General features: G+C 40.6%; 1 protein-coding gene across 2 annotated transcripts; it reads left to right on the top strand.

The window, feature by feature from the left end:
- Nucleotides 1–191: 191 nt before the first annotated feature.
- shc2 (SHC (Src homology 2 domain containing) transforming protein 2) lies at nucleotides 192–16583 on the top strand. Of its 2 annotated transcripts, XM_058638144.1 has the most exons (14): nucleotides 192–373; nucleotides 2879–3139; nucleotides 7061–7131; nucleotides 9366–9426; nucleotides 9694–9813; nucleotides 9938–9991; nucleotides 10161–10212; nucleotides 10309–10435; nucleotides 11625–11805; nucleotides 12673–12763; nucleotides 13432–13611; nucleotides 13710–14050; nucleotides 14349–14501; nucleotides 14850–16583. In XM_058638144.1, the coding sequence occupies exons 1-13, from the start codon at nucleotides 344–346 to the stop codon at nucleotides 14475–14477; spliced, it is 1698 nt and encodes a 565-aa protein (XP_058494127.1). In that variant the 5' UTR covers nucleotides 192–343; the 3' UTR covers nucleotides 14478–14501; nucleotides 14850–16583. The 2 variants fall into 2 exon arrangements, with proteins under 2 accessions (XP_058494127.1, XP_058494126.1); XM_058638143.1 differs by lacking the exon at nucleotides 192–373 and having other exon boundaries at nucleotides 380–3139.
- Nucleotides 16584–16602: the final 19 nt, after the last annotated feature.

Genomic DNA, 16602 nt, shown 5'->3' with positions numbered 1-16602 from the left:
TTAATATGTTAGAGCAGGTATTTGCCAGAAAAGAGGCACAAAAAGTACAGAGGCCCGTTGCTTCTGTCAACATGTATCGATTCCATCTGGTTTATAAGTAACTTCACGGTGGGCAGCACACAAACAAGAAGCAATTGGCTGTTTGGGGGAAGGTGGGAAGGCAGTGAACGTGGTGTCACTGTGACACTGATGATGCTGTTTTTGTGTGCTTTGTTGTAACATGGTGTCCTGAGCAGTGACATGAACTTGTTCTTAAATTAAACCACAGCGAGTTTACTGTTGTGTAAGAGTAGGAATTATTTATCCCTGATAAAAGTCGTTGGACGAGCACTGTGTTGGGTGCATGGTTTTCTCCTCAGACTTCGATATAAAGGTAAGCTTTATTACTCTGATCCGTCTTTGAATTTCAGAGAACAAATTATATATATGGTTCTAATTGATATATATGATCTTAGTTCTTGACAAGAACATACTGAGCTTTTCTGTGAAGGTGGCATTATTTAGTTTTTGTGTAACTGATGATACTGCCTATTGGGTTATTAACTTTATAATCATTCCAGACAACATGTAATTGTGTCATTGTCTTGTTTTTGACCACTACGTTGTCTGTTGTTTTCTCATCTTTAATTTCATGCAAACTGTGAAACTTCATGGATTATTCCTAATTTTCTTTTTTGACCTCCTGTATTCACTGTTTCTTATGTGCAGTTGCATGTACAGTGTTTTTGACCCCCCTGGACAAAAACACTGTGCTACAGTGTCCTCTTGAGTCACAAGATCCACACTAAAGTGCCCTCTAGGGTGGTAAAAACATTAAGGACGTACCATACTAGCTGTGGCCTCTAAAGCAAAATATAAATTGAAAATATGGATTGTTTTTAATGGAGTGCCTTTCTAGTGGAGAAAAGTGTTTCTCTATAAGATGCCCTTGTAACTTTGTGTCCTATGGGTGCCCTTCCAATCAAAAAGGGTGCCGTTATGAAATGGCCTAATGCCCCTACATGACAGTGTCCCAAAGGGAGTACTTAGAGGAAATGATTTACAGTGCTGTATAGGAAATGCCCATCTCGGTGATAGCCTTGGGCCCCAGTTCACACTTCAGACATGCCTGCCTTAAGCGTACTAGTGGTCTGCCTCACTAGTGCGCAGTAGGTGCCCATTTAGTTCTTGCCCCATCCTTCCAAATGTATGTGTACCACAAAAAAGAAAAAAAAAGCCCAATGTCAGTTCCGATTTTTATAAAAAAGTGTTTTTCACACTCAGCATCTCTACTGTTGAAGCATACTTTACAATTCCTTTGTGTAAGATGAGAAATACAATTGAGAGGGATTTAGAAAAATACACAACGGAGGTTGCAAATGAGGGGGCCAAAGGATTGTGGTGAGATGGCTAATTGTTCTCTGGCATTTGGGAGGGAAGATGGGAAGATAATTCAGACTGATGGTGGAACAGGCTTTTTTCAGACACAGTCCTTTATGAGTGTGTGGCTGCATTGTTTCCTTTGTTAAGTTTGTTGTGCACTGCCTTGACAAATGGAATTGCTCACATACCAATTCACAACGTACCCTTAAACTACAGTAAGTGAAAGATGGTAATGCCAGTATTTATTCAATCTAAAGTTTCTTACTAAAACGTATGTAAATGTATTAATGCTGATGCGCAGACATACTTGTGCCTTGTTGTAGAAAAGAAAATGGTTCTTAACATAGTTTGTGTTAGAATCTAGCCATGTCAGTGGATATTGCCACCACATGTTGTTGTTTTTGTTGTTGTGCACATTCCACCAGAGGAGAAACATTCTTATATGTACACATATTTATCATCTTGACAGTTAGAGCCAGCTTTAACACAGTCACGTAAAAAATGTTCCTTTAAATATAACCTCATTGTCATTGCTTTCTTCTATTGTGTCAGCTTATTGACAGCCTTGTTGATTGTGTGTGTGCGTGCGGGAGGGCAGGGTGGATCAGGCAGATGTGTTTTAGCTAATAGAGAGTGAGAGCAGCTGGGCAGGGCAGGGCTAATAGACCCAATGACATCATCCAGAGAAGCAGAGAGAGAGAGAGAGAGAGAGAGAGACACACACACTGTGAGTGTAGGAGTGAGCTGCCTCAGGCAGTAAAAGGAAGCTGGCCAGCACAAACAGAGGAGAGCAGCATGAGAGTGGGACAGTTTGTGTGCGTGAACGGGAGAGGACCAGACTGCATTCATTTGACTTCAGCAAGGATATAGACCTCTGTCTGGAAGATTTTTTTCTCTAGGATTCTCCCCTCTTGTGTCGCACCTTCCCCTCCTCCCCTTCCCCCTTCCCCCCCTTCATCCTCTGGCAGTTATCCCTCCTCAGCTCCTGCTTCAGGCGGCTCCTCCGGGCATGCTCCTTAAGCCAAAGTATGACCGCTTTCGCAACGAGTCTGTGACCTCCTCCGACGACCTGATGCAGAGCTTAGCCATGAGCAGCAAAGTTGTGGCCACACCAGTAGTCCCCTCCTCCACCCCACGCCTTCCTTTGCCTTCCCTGCCTACTCTGGATCCCAGTACCAGGACCTCTTCCTCTGCCAGGGCTACAGCCCTGGCTGACTCCCCTTGCATGGATGGGGAGCAGGATGGCACCACAACCTTCTGCATGCTCATCCCTAAGATGCCCCAGTGGAAGTTCTCCAATTCCCTGCTCAGCCGGAGCCCATCCAACTCCAGCTCTAGCTCCAGCTCTAGCAAGGACTCGGGCAAGGCAGCAGCAGCTCCTTCCCAGGCCTCTGTTTCCCCTCCTTCAACATCGCACAGACCCAGCGGTGCAACTTCAGCCAGTGGTCCAGTGGCAAGTCTTGCAGCAGTTCTTAACTCCTGTGACCCTGTGTGTGTCACCCCCTGTTCTCTACAGGCCTTCCGGGGTCAGAGAGCAGTCGCAGCAGCAAACTCTGCCAGTGCAGTGGGGCATGGATTTGGGGCTTCAGAGGCTATGGCAAGCCCAAGTCTTTCCAGCAGCTCCAGGTCAGGATTGAATCGCAGGACAAGGGTAGAAGGCATGTGGCTGGGGGGAGAAGATTTCAACCAAAAGGGCAGCTTCATTCACAAACCCTCTCAGGGCTGGCTGCACGCTGACAAGAAGATTGCAGGACCAGGAGCCTCTTATATTGTCAGGGTGAGTCACCAGTCACATTTTTTAAATGTATACAGTATATTCCTTGCAGCTGACGTTAAACATGAAGCTAATTCATGATTTGTGTCATTTTGTCATCAAAGTGAAAAAAAAGTTAAACTTTTCTCCTTCAGATACTAATTATGAACAACTATATTTCCACAGGAACTAGTGGATGCCGTAATATTGATGGCCCCAGTTCAAATGTTTCACTGTCTGGGTGGGAAACAAAAGGATATCACAGTGCCAGGCAGTTTCTTATGCAGCACATGTGGCGATAGCTGGTGAATACATAAGTGAATCCACATAGATGCAGGTAGGGAGTGGGAGACTGCATCAGGATAGCACGCAGGCATCAGGGTGGACAAAGATAAGCCACAAAATTATGTGTGCAGACTGTGGAAAGGATTGTTATTCTGCTGCAGCACAGGTTATGTGCATCATATACTACACGTCAGATAATGGCCAAATGCATTTACAGTGCTTGCTACCCATGCCTGTGCGTGAGCTCCTGCTGTAAGCTTGTGGGAGTGGTGCTCTTTGTGAGGCTCTGCACTTGTTTACATTTGTGTGCAGTGAGGCTGAGTGAAGTGTTATCCACAGCTGTCAACCTAGTCTTTATTATAGGTGGTGTAATACTCGAAATCTTGAATTATGATTTAAATGTAATACGTAAACTGCACAATGTGTTCTTTAATAAATTAAATCAGGAGCCATATAAAAGGGGACGTTAGCATGATTAGATTTGAAATTAAATAGATAATAAACTAGAATAACAGACATATTCATCAGTGTGTGTTGTGATTTGTGTTTACAAAGGGTTGCCATCCCATGCAGCCTGCTTGACGTCAGTGTCAATGATCTCCCCTAAGCAATCCTCCTGCACTTCTGTTCATCTCTGCCTCTTGGCCCCCCAAACTAATGACATGCTTCTGATTAGCACAGTCTGGGGCCCAAGCATGCTTGCTAATTGCATTATACAGGCACCATTCCTTCCTATATTCAATTACATTTAATCACATCCATTTGCATCATGTGATGTGGAAAAAGACGATTGGATCAGTATGGGAGGGGTCCAGTGATGAGTTTGTATGAGCGCTCATCACCCTGCAGAGCTTTCCTAGTTTCATAACAAGTACTGCTTTCTAGGGCTGCAATGTCAGAAAATGTTAATCAGTGTTACTCAAAGGATGATGTTCTCAAATGTCTCATCTTGTTGTCTTATCTAGAAACCAATGATTTTTTTGTTATATGGAGCAAAGAAACCTGAAAATATTCATATTTAAGAAGCTGTAAAATCAGAAAACTTGCTTTAATTCCTTAAAAACACTCAGGCTGATTAATCGATTATCAAAATAGTTGAAGTTGATTCATTTAGTAAACGATTAATCAAGTAATTGTTTCAGTCCTACTGCTCTCATAATTAATTGGTGACTCAGTTAATTATAAGGCTGAGCTTTTAATAGTGTATTATTGTAATGCCTGAATGTGTACTGCTATAAAGTGAGATGTTTGAAATGGGAATTGTATACAGACGGCAGTTAAAGCTGTTGTAGTATATATACCATGTGCAGTTTGCTATAAATCCATGCAGGGAGGAGTAGTTGCTGCATGTATTAGTGTCAAAGTGACAGCAGATTTCTGCTGTGCTGGGCCATTTTTAATCAGCACAGCTAGAGCACTCCTTTTTTTCTGTTCTCTCCGTCACTCTCGAACATGGCCACACTCATCTATACTCAATCACTCCTCTGCTGGAAGAGACATGTATATAATACTTAGTATTCTTTGCACTTTCCCTGTCCTTGTGGTCGTTATTCAGACTCTTGTGTCTGGCCTGCTGCCTCTTGTGTCTCTGACAGCCAGGACACTGCAGCAACCATCACACACAGAACTCCCAACAGCTGCCAGAGCAGCTATCATTTAGAGAGCTATACTCAAACCAGACCGCTGTCATTGTATACTGTGCCTTTACAATCTGGTGCACAGTATTTCCTAATCAAATTATGAATATATGTAATGTCTGTTGTGATTTTCAACTTAGCTAACAAGACAAGTTATTGAACAATCATTTTTACTGCATTAGATACTGAGTATTAACAACCGACTGTCCCCATTGTCTGCATCTCATCCATTTGTCTTGCTTTGCATGAGAAAGAAAGAATATGTTAATGGTCTATCAGTCTAACTCTGGAATAGCCTCTGGTACTTACTACTCCAGCTCTGTTGCACTGATATAAAGATGACACCCGCATGAACACACTTTAATTCCCAACCTCTTACTTGTCTCACAGCTCCCACAACAATTTAAACACCTGTCACACGCCCGCTGCAGTTCTGTTAAACCAGAAACACTGTTGCTACATACAGTCTGTTACACACCCATAAACTTCTGTTTTTAATACTTTTACCAAGCGCCTAATGCAAAGGCTCAGACACTGACAGGTACACCAAAATAACAGATTAAATGCAGTAGAGCCATTTTACCGGTCTGTTGGGCGGCTTGCAGCTCACTCTGGTGTGGAACATTTGTTCCAAAGGCAAAACTGTCAACTGGCAGTGTTCAAGGAGTTGATTTCCCGCATAAACACTTACATTTTGGAAAGTCTTTCTCACTGAAGTGATTTGGCCAAATGGATATCAGTGTGGTTTGTGTGATGGAGAAGGGAATGTTTTTATCAGCAGAGAGTGAGTGACAATGGAAGCATTGGCAGAGAGATGGGGGAAAAAAAAAAGAGAGAGACCATTTTCCTGATGAAAACCAGCCTCCCCACCCTCACCCCCTCTCCAAATCTGGTTAGAAAGCTCATTTAGCTCTCAAGCTCAGGGGTTGCCTTCCCTCTGTTTTGGTCTCTTTCTCTTCAGGGAAATACAATGTATGGCAAAGACTGAGCCAAAAGACTGAAGTGTGGATAGGATGTAAATGATGTAGCAACAAATAACCTTCATAAACAAATAAACATACCAAATGTAGCTTGAAGTTAACAACTGTTTCTTTTCTGCAAAGTATCATTATCATTATACAACTAAGAATCAAAGTGAATGGACATTAAGCACCATGAATTCGCCAAATGTCTGTGAAAATAATCACATTTCTTTGTAATTACCTTTTATTTATTTTTTTATTTATCTATATACCAGTCAACGCTGTATGTTAATGCACAGCCGTACGAATAAGCTCAGAGCATCGTTCCGTGTAATGAGAGTATAGAGTGCACAAACACACTCCTCTAGAGGACTAGGAATCTACAGTTTGTCCACTGTTTGGAGCTCTTAGTGCTCATAATCTATTTCAGGAGCCATTAGCACCTCAACCTGACAGCCATTAGGAAGCTGCAGCTGGACTCCTCTTCACTGCATTTCACTTTAATGCTCTCACTTACTCTTAAAGCACACTTTTAAGGACCTTGCAATGCACGAAAGTGTGTTTTAGGGCGATCTAGTTAGAAAAAAACAACACATTTTCACATGTTGTGTTCATCCTGCCTTCCACCTCTTCTGATATGTATGCGGGTTACCACTGCAACCATGATAGTGGCCAAGAGTATGTTTGCAGGAATAGCATGCTGCAGGCTTCCCACACATCTCTATTCTTTTTCCATCTTCTTTTTAGGCCTTATCAGCCATTGTGCCATCTACTGGCAACATAAGGGAACGCCTTCACTATCACACATTGTTTTATTTACATGAAGCTTTAAGGATGTGGTCTGCATTTGCTGTAGTCTGCCATCACACATTATTGGGGGCCTCTTTCTAGGGCCACACATGGCATGTATGGTATGCTGTTATACTGTTGGAGATTTGTCTTTTTTAAATAGTGAAACGGTGGTTACTTCACAGCAATTCACATTATTATTATTGTTTGTGTATAAACATTTAAAATTCTTTGATTTGAACCATTTTTGTTTTGTGTGTTTCTCTTTGCAGTACATGGGCTGCATTGAGGTGTTGAAGTCAATGCGCTCCTTGGACTTCAACACAAGGACTCAGGTGACAAGGTAAGGTCATCATCAGTCAGAAGAATTTGTGTTATATTGGTGCTGGACTGGTACATTTGAACCATTTTGAGCGCAACCAGTGGGGGAACTTGTATAACTATATAATATATTTCACCAGACGTTGTCAGACTAAAGTCACAAGATTCTGCCTGATAGCAGAAAAGCCTTGTTGTGTGTCCCAGTTTTAAAAGAGTGTTCAGTGGCTCGAGAAGTCGTATGTTTACGTATAGAACTAAGCCTCATTTTCTGAGTGTGTTATTGTTATCAAATCTCATTGCTATCCTCGACCACATGGGAGAGGTGCACTCCCCCCTCTCACCCTATCTGCCCCCCCCCCTCGAAAATCAATTGTTTGTTATCTGAGCCCACAATGCATCCAAGGCTTAAGTGCAAGGGGTGGAGAGCAGAGATGGAGTGATAAATAGAGAGAGAGAGAGCAAGAAAGAGAGAGAGAGAGATTTATTATTGATGATGTTCGCTAATGACTATGGAAAGCTGCAGTGGTCCCCATGAACACACCCGGCTGGATAATGTCTGTGTTTGTAACTTTTTGAGGAGGAGGAGGAGGAGGAGGAGGGAGTGAGTTAGTGGTGTTCAAAACAAAACAGCAAAACAAAACATTAGCAATGGGATGAACCATACAGAACATAATCTGAGCACATTATGTTATACAAATTATTGCATTACATCCTTTTAGTCTGATCTGACCAATGAATCGGATTTGTGTTTGCATCATTTTTTGGTTTTTGGTTTGCTGCCATTTTTAGATGTCCATATTCCCATGTGATGCCCTTGACACAGGGCCTGTGTTTCTGAGAATATTTTGCTGATCAACAAGGCCAAAAATCAACAGTTCACTGGGTTTTGTGTTTGTAATATGTGGATTGTCCCTGCATGTGATTCAAAGGTTGATTTTTTTTTACATAACTTTACTGAGGTCTTTATTGTGTCTCAGTATTAAACAGCAACCAGTACTAATGAAGCTCAGCATTTTAGTGCAGGGTAGATACCGAGGCTACAGACAAAAACAACATCAACATCAGCCGATCCCTTGCTCCTCCTCCTCCTCCTCCTCCTCCTCCTCCTCCTCCTCCTCCTCACTCTTCCTTCTCATCAGCATGAGTCATTGGAACATTGTGGTGTTTGTAAAAAATCCCTGAGAAGACCTTTACTCGAGATGGTGCCCTGGATGGTGCTTTTTAAATATTTACGAGCCATTTGATAGGGGCAGCTGGGTTCTTGACTGCTGTCCCCACTACCCCCAGCAGAGACAGCGTTCAGCTCCAGCCTCAAATCCACACTATACCTCGCTCTGGCCATCAGGCTCACAGGGGACAGGGGCTTTAAATGGGCATTAGTCGGACCTTCCCAGGAGTTACAGCTGCGTCACTGCAGAGTTATAACAGTTCTGCTCTGTCAAAGTCAATGCATATAGAGATGCCCTAAAGCAGCCGTTCCTAAACCTATTGCTGAGGCCTATTTTAAATTCATTAAATTAACACACAAGACTATTAAGTATTACACATACAAATTTATTTTATGTTATATGTTGAATGTGTAGTCCTTGATTATTTTACATTTTAAAGCATTTGAAACTTCAGAGAGAAGGAAAACAGTACTTGCATGTTAAATCAATCCTCTATACATATAAAGGGAAACATATTGCTGTAATGTATCCATAAATCATCCATGATAATCCATCTATGTGAATGCAGCAATTTGCAAAGCAACATTATCAAATAAATCATAAATATTGTTTGGTTATTTGAAGCGTCTACAAAACAGAATATTACAAAGTGTAAACTTTTTGACGATTGTTTAGTTTTTTGTAAGATCCATGTAAATCAGTGGTAAAAGCTAGTTTAGTACATAATGAGCAGTGCTGCTGAAAAACCTTTTGTTGAGCTTTGAACTGTGACGGGTCTGTGACCTATGACATTAGCCCGAGGGAGCAAATACAAAGCTTCTGTTCATTTTTAACCTCAGGTTTTTCCATCATTGTGATGCACCATATTCTTAAAGCCCTAAACATTTGTCAAACTGTTTTCTTGTTATACTCACAAATGGTCTATGGACCACTTTATTGATTGACCCTTGATTTATCCATTTAGCCCTATTGAGATAAATATGTCATAATATATGTGGGTGCACAGGAACTATGAATCACATGACACCACATTACAAATATATCCTTGTATTTTTGACCGTTGACCTTTCTTCATTTACTTAATTAGGGAAGCCATCAACAGACTCTGCGAATCTGTGCCTGGAGGAAAGGGGCCTTGGAGGAAGAAGGTTAATAGTAAACTTGTAATTCTTCTGTGCATGTTTCACTTTGCTTAAATTGTTGCTGGAAGGGCAGATATATAAGATTTATCACATAAGGTCTGATTTCCATAATCAATATTGTGCACACAGCAGCTTGTGTGATGCTTTCTGAAGCACTGAATGTGACAAAACAGAACTCCTCCATGCAGCTTTTTACTCCAGACAAATAAAACATAACCACATTTTAAAATGTGTGATAATAACTTCCTTTAACTTTTTCTACTTTTCATTTAGGCCCAGAATAAAGCTCTCCAGTCTATTATGGGGAAGAGTAACCTACGGTTTGCAGGCATGAGCATCGCAGTCAACATTTCCATAGATGGCCTTGGCCTGCTCATTCCGACCACACGACAGGTCAGATCATTTTTAAACCCTTAAGTCTGTTTTGCCCTTTTTATTTTGCTTTATTAGTATATCTCTACTATTGAATTAAAACAGAAAGTTGGCAAGTCTCTGATTTATCTGTTTTCTCTTTCAGGTGATAGCTCATCATCCTATGCAGTCCATCTCATTTGCCTCTGGGGGAGACACAGTGAGTGCAGCATTTAGATCTCTACGTTGTTGTTGTTGTTGTTGTTGTTGCTGCTGTTGCATTTAACTAGTTCCCAATCTCATGACCCATGAGTCAATGACCGCTTTAATGTAGTTACATACATCTAATTTATGTGGTCTAATTGAATTTTTCCTCTTGTTTGTTTCAGGATACACCTGATTATGTAGCGTATGTGGCCAAAGACCCAGTGAATCAGAGAGGTACATCCCCGAAGAACTGTTTTTTCACTCAATCACCAATAGCACACATGGTTTTGAAAAAGGGAATTAAAAATGGTCTTCTTTTTGTTCCTTCAGCATGTCATATCCTGGAGTGCTCTGATGGTTTAGCCCAGAGTGTTATCAGCACCATCGGCCAGGCTTTTGAGCTGCAGTTCAAACAGTATCTGCACAGCCCTCCCAAAACCATGGCGTCTGTAGAAAGGTAATGCACAGTTCTACAAAACCCATGACCTCTATGAATAGACAAAGACTCTCCTCGGATGCCTCGGATTCTTTATTTGCTGCTGGTTTGTTTACAATTACACCCAGAATCATGCTGCTGAGAGATGAAATGCACTAGTTGACAAATGCAGCAAATATTAATCTATAAATGATATGTTATAGGAAGATAAACGTGTAATCTTGAAAAACAAGTGTATCAAATTTCTGGTTAATAATATCAACATCATAACGAATCCTATTATTCTGGATTTGTCATATATCCATACAGTTGTGTTTTTTTACTCATTTTATGCGTCATGTCAACAATGTCTTTTATCCAAAGCGACTTACAAGGGAATTGAGTACAACCTGCCCGAGGGTTAAGTTGAACTTGTGACCATGATGTCTTCTGCACATGGGGCCCCAGTCTTAACCAGTGAGCTACCCCACCTGCTTTGGAGGTGAAGTCTTAAGTAGTGCAGTGGATGCTCCCAAAGACCTTTTAATAAGCCTGTGTTGGTATCAACCACCCTTAGCTGCAGCATCTTAATTGCTGACAGACTAAACAGACTGATTTACAGCCCCGGAATGCTCACTTGACCCAGTGGAGGTAGTGGGAGAGAGGTGTGTGTGTGTGTGTGTGTGTGTGTGTGTGCAAGTGTGTGAGGAAGAGGTTTGCTCTACAAACCCAGGCAGGAGAGCCCACTTGTCTTTGCAATTTCAATGTTGCACTGCATGTATTTAAATGTTTGCAGAGCATTGTATTGTTTCATTTTATATATACTGTATTTACTTCATGTAGTTTTGCAATATTCTCACCCTGCGACTTAACTTAAGGTGTTGTTGTGATGCCACTGAGGTGCAAGAGGAAGTCCAGACTATTGGTCTTCTTCTGTCCTGGTTTCAAATGAACATCTTTCTGCTGCCAGCAGCAGCAGCAGCAGTTCTGATGATCTATATAAATATCTAGCTGATTTATATAGATCACTTTCAGATATAGAGATGTCATCTGATCTGACCTGATCCCTTTGAGAGGCTGATCATTATTTATACTATTAATATCATGACAAATAGTAATTAGATTGTGAAATTCATGGATTTAGAAGTATTTATCATTAATCGTTTTTGTGTGTTTGATTTAATTAAGGGATGAAGCTCCTTTCATCCATTACATGAATGTACTTCCTCAGATCTATCAGGCCAGAGGAGCCAGTGTTGGGAGAAGATGAGGACTTCTCGGAGCATGATTACTACAATAGTATCCCAGGGAAAGAGCCTCCACTTGGAGGCGTAGTGGATTCCAGACTCAGGCCCAGTGGCGGTCTGCTGGGCCACATCCACACCCAGCCACAGAGCAAGATGGCAGCACAGGTGAGGATCTGGAGAGGATTTACGGTCAGATTCACAAATCGTACAAAACATGCAATACAGCAAAATACTGCAGGTGTGCCCCTGATACTGTTTATACACAAGTAAGTGAACAACAGTTGTCACACATGTAAATAATATACGAAGATGTACATAAAAACAAATACCAGTATCTCATGCTACAGCAAAATGGAACTAAAGGGAACAAGATTAGTGCCATTAGCAGCTTGGTATATTACAAGATAACCTAATTAAGTATTTTAATTCAGACTACCAATGTATATATAAAACATTTACGCATATACACATTGATTATTATTATTATTATTATTATTATCATTATTATTAATAATAATAATAACAATAATAATAATAATAATGATGATGATGGTAATAATAATAATAATAATAATACATTTGGGACATTTTAATGAGCAACCAGTTGTATCAATATTCTTCCACTGCAGTATAGTGTTTTTAGTGACGAGAGTAATGTCCATCTCCACCATCTAATAGTGTAATTTCAAAACAATATGGCAATATCTGTTCTTTGTCCTGGACTGAATAAACTTCAATTTTTCCACATTGCTAATAACCACAACAGTGGGAGCACAGACATATACTCCATAACTGTCTTTGTTTTGATGTGCCTGCACCATAATTGCCAAAGAGATATGGTTACATGAGTGTTGGCCCCACTGTTGCCCACAGGTGAGAGAAAACACTCTCTCTCCAAGCAGCTTTGCGAGAAATAATGGTGAAATGCAGTGGCTCGTGATCCAAAACATGCTTTGAAAATTGTGTGGGCAAATAAAATGAGAGACATGTATATCGATCCGAATGTACTTTGATGTTCATGTCTGTCTGCAGACGGGCTCTGCAGTGAGGAGGGAGCAAACATCTTATCCGCCTGGTCAACTGTGTTATGAGCTTCACTGGGACACTGAGACCAGCAGCTCAGGTGAGACACCCTGTGGCAGGATGCAGATATAACACCTTTTAAAAGAGTAGCTTGAAACCTTTTACTCTAACTTCACCATAGTGGGGATGTTTATGCTCTTTTATTTTGAGAAGCCAGTAAGCTACAGTATATTTGGTTTGCTATGCTCTGAAACCATTTTTGTTGGATGTTTTTTTGTCTAATCTCTGCCCTTTGCCTAAAAAAAGGCACAGACAGTCACTGTGTTTAGTCTCTCACTAGAATTGGAATTCTTTTAATCTTTTAATCAGGATGATCTTCCAGATAGAATGTTGAATCTTGTGGTTCACGTTGTGTTGTCAGCTATGTATAAAGAGTCTATGAATTCCCTTTGGATTGGCACAGCATTTAATCATGAGCAATTATTATGATAGTCTTTGTAAAAGCAATGAATCCTTATCCTCATGCCAAATCTGTGCCATGGAAACAAACGAGGTGGATGGTTGTTCTATAGATCATTTTATGTCTTTATTTATTCATTTTTCACAAGAACTGCTCACTCAAAAAGTAAATACAAAAGTTCTACAACTGCTCCTCATCTTTTGTCTACCAAAGGACATTCTCTCTTCTCTCACCCCCCTCTCCACATTCTTCATGTCTCAGAATAGGCTTTGAATACTCCTGTCTGTCTGTCTGTCTGTCTGTCTCAGGCCTTACATCCGATGGTTACCTGTGTGCTGACGGTCAACCACCTGGTAGCAGAGACTATGAGGAGCATCAGTATGTTAACACCCAGAGCCTGGAAAACCTAGATTCACTGGCACATGGACTCTGTGGACACAGAGGAAGCAGGGTACCAGACAGTCCTAAGAAAGATCTCTTCGATATGAGTAAGACCTATGATTTAAAAACATATTCTGACACATAAATTCGGTCAGATTTTTATTAGTAATTAGTAAAAACTTTGTTATACGTCATTTCCCTTTAGGGCCCTTTGAGGATGCCCTGAAACTCCACGAGGCCAGTGGTGGAGCCCTTGGCTCCGGTGTGTCCGCTACAGGTGGAGGTGCTGGTGGTGGAGTTAGGATCCTGGAGGACCAATGGCCGAGCCCTCCACGCCGCCGAGCCCCCGTTGCCCCAAATGAGGATCAGCTCCGCAGGGAGGCCTGGTATCACAGCCGCATGAGCCGCCGAGATGCAGAGAAACTCCTAGTGCGAGACGGAGACTTCCTTGTGCGGGAAAGTACGACTAACCCGGGACAGTACGTGCTAACAGGCATGCACTGCGGTTTGCCCAAACACTTGCTGCTAGTAGACCCTGAGGGAGTGGTAAGTCAAAGATCAAGTCAAGTCAAATATTGTCATTGTAATATTTGTCATAGTACATATAAGGCCAGTGAATCAACAAATAAACTTAAATTCAATTTATTCTATTTCTGAAGACATTTAATTATTGGAAATTTTTTTGATATTAAATGAATAAATAAATACATAATAAATAAAATGTATATATATGTACATACACACACACACAGATATATATATATATATATGTATATATATATAAATATAAAAGCATGTTTATTTGATTACTTACCTCTCCAATCTCTTCCTTTCCTCTACATAGGTCCGAACCAAAGACATGTTATTTGAGAGCATAAGTCACCTTATCTCATATCATCTAAAGAACGAGGTGCCTATTGTAGCCGCAGAGAGTGAGCTTCACCTTAAACAGGTGGTCAGAAGGAAACTGTGACCCACCGACCCCCTTAATTGGACGGTAAGAATGACGTTTAATGTACATGATTAATGATTGGTAGAACATATAATCAGGCAGAACTAATTTTATGATATAATATCAATTATAAAGTTGTTGTTATGTAAAAAAGGTATATAATTTGTAGTATTTACTCTGAAAATAGGTTAAAGACTGGATTCAAATAGCATTTTTGTAAATAAAAAGTAAATATTTGTCATAAATGTGGGAAGAAAACTATAATATCGGTCATTTATTCACTGAATGTGAGCATATGTTCCTGCATGTAAGAAAGACCTTTATCTTTTGTGACTGAAATGTTGTAATAATAATGTGTCTAAAATGATGTCATCTTTCCCTACTTTATTCCAGCACTGAATCTTTGTGTGACCATGCAGAACAATCACAGAAAATAAACTCTAACTGGGAATTATTCATCCCCGATGGATATTTAGCTGGAACAAAAGGATTTCACTGACACTGTCTTACAATGAACACCTCTACCAAGGAGAAAAAGACATCTGACGTGTCCTAGTACTTTCTCGGCCTGTCAGATCAACCAAACTATCTCTCATCGGTCATAAACTCCTCAGCATGCAGCAATTAAGCTATGAAATCTGTCGAAGTTTGTCTTACTGCTGAGCTGGATGATTGTCAACCAGTGTGACTGCTCAGAGAGGACCCAGCTTCAAAAGAAAAACTAAAAACCCTAAGGATTTAATGCAGAGTGAAGAGAAGTTCTGCAATGTTCTGTCATAGTTATGTGCTTCCTGTACACCATAGCTTGCCCCAACTCGTCTCAGAACAAACTGTCACATAAGGATCCAATCTCCAAACGAACACTGTTACTGAATATTTGGTGCGGATATAAAATAACAAAGGTGGCCAGCTTCCAAATTCAGTTGTTAATTTCATTGTGAATGCAAGAATTAAAAAAATAATGGCGTTATACTGTAAGATACGGTACATTTTAAAGAAACAACGGACTGTAAAGAGCGTTTTTTGTATTGATCACAGGTCTGCAGTACCTGACTCTGAGGTGGCACAATAGAAATACACCAAACTGGATATGAATTGTCTTCTTTGTTTCTACACAATACAGTATATCCCATTTACAAAAAACATGCAGTCATACTATATCTCCATCTGGGCCACCATGTAAGCCGAGTGGACATAAGGTTTTCTTGAAAGCAGGGGGTTTTCACATTATCTACCATGAATATCCGTTGTTTGTGTTGTGTATTCAAGGGCTGTTCATATTTTGCTGAAGACATATTGTATGTGTTGTGTTGCCCTGTGACAAATATTGGTCAGACTGTACTCTAAATGGGTCAGATGAATACTACAGTACATCCTGGGCTGGAAACACACCACTCAGTATATCCATGCCTGTATTTCCTCAGCCCCCTCCAACGTTAGTGCCTTAACGACGACAGTGACAGGCATTTGTGTCAGAGTGTGTATATAATGTGCATTTACTGTGTGCTACTAATGCAAAAGACTAGTTTTCTTGCCATGCCAATGAATGACTGAACAAACTTCAGGACGATTAAGCTCTTATACTTGTGTGAACATTAATCTATGCTGCTCTTGTTTTGGGGGTAACTAATGTTTAATACTGCCATGACATGCTCATGATTGTCTTCAATGTGTCCCTCAGAATGTTCCACCGGGTGGATCTTTTGCTTTTCTTTGATGCAAGCCATAGATAGCTCTCAATAGATAGTTACTGACATTAAAGACAAGGGATTTGGACTTGTGGTTAAATTCACTGTTTGTCAGACTAAAGTTATATCAGTTTATTAATTGTCCTTGTCCTTCCTGTCTGTCAGTGACTTGCTGGTCTTATTTCTGTTCTTTGGCGCTGACACTGAGAGCAATTCCCAATGTAATACTTTTAAATCTCACATAGTTACAGCCTCATGAATGCACAGAGATTAGGTGAGCTGCAATGGTTTTGTTAATGTTCAAATAATCAATGTATGTTTACCAGGTGTCCTCTTTTGTGTTCTCAGGAATTTCTTTTTCTTCCTCTTTGATTACGTTTATTAGCCTTTTTCCAATAAACTTAATTTAAGACTCGATGATAGATTAAAGAAACTCAAATGGTGCCTTGTCATTTGTG

This window comes from Solea solea, chromosome 9, assembly GCF_958295425.1.
Source record: "Solea solea chromosome 9, fSolSol10.1, whole genome shotgun sequence".
In the NCBI taxonomy this organism is placed as follows: Eukaryota; Metazoa; Chordata; class Actinopteri; order Pleuronectiformes; family Soleidae; genus Solea; species Solea solea.
Note: the sequence above shows the minus strand (reverse complement) of the source record. Positions and strands in the feature narration are given on the sequence as shown.

Coding starts and splice junctions, on each gene's coding strand:
- shc2 (XM_058638143.1), top strand. CDS start 2,372: ATGCTCCTTAAGCCAAAGTATGACCGCTTTCGCAACGAGTCTGTGACC. Junction 9,814..9,937: donor TCATTCCGACCACACGACAG/GTCAGATCATTT, acceptor TTTCTCTTTCAG/GTGATAGCTCATCATCCTAT. Junction 12,764..13,431: donor CACTGAGACCAGCAGCTCAG/GTGAGACACCCT, acceptor TGTCTGTCTCAG/GCCTTACATCCGATGGTTAC.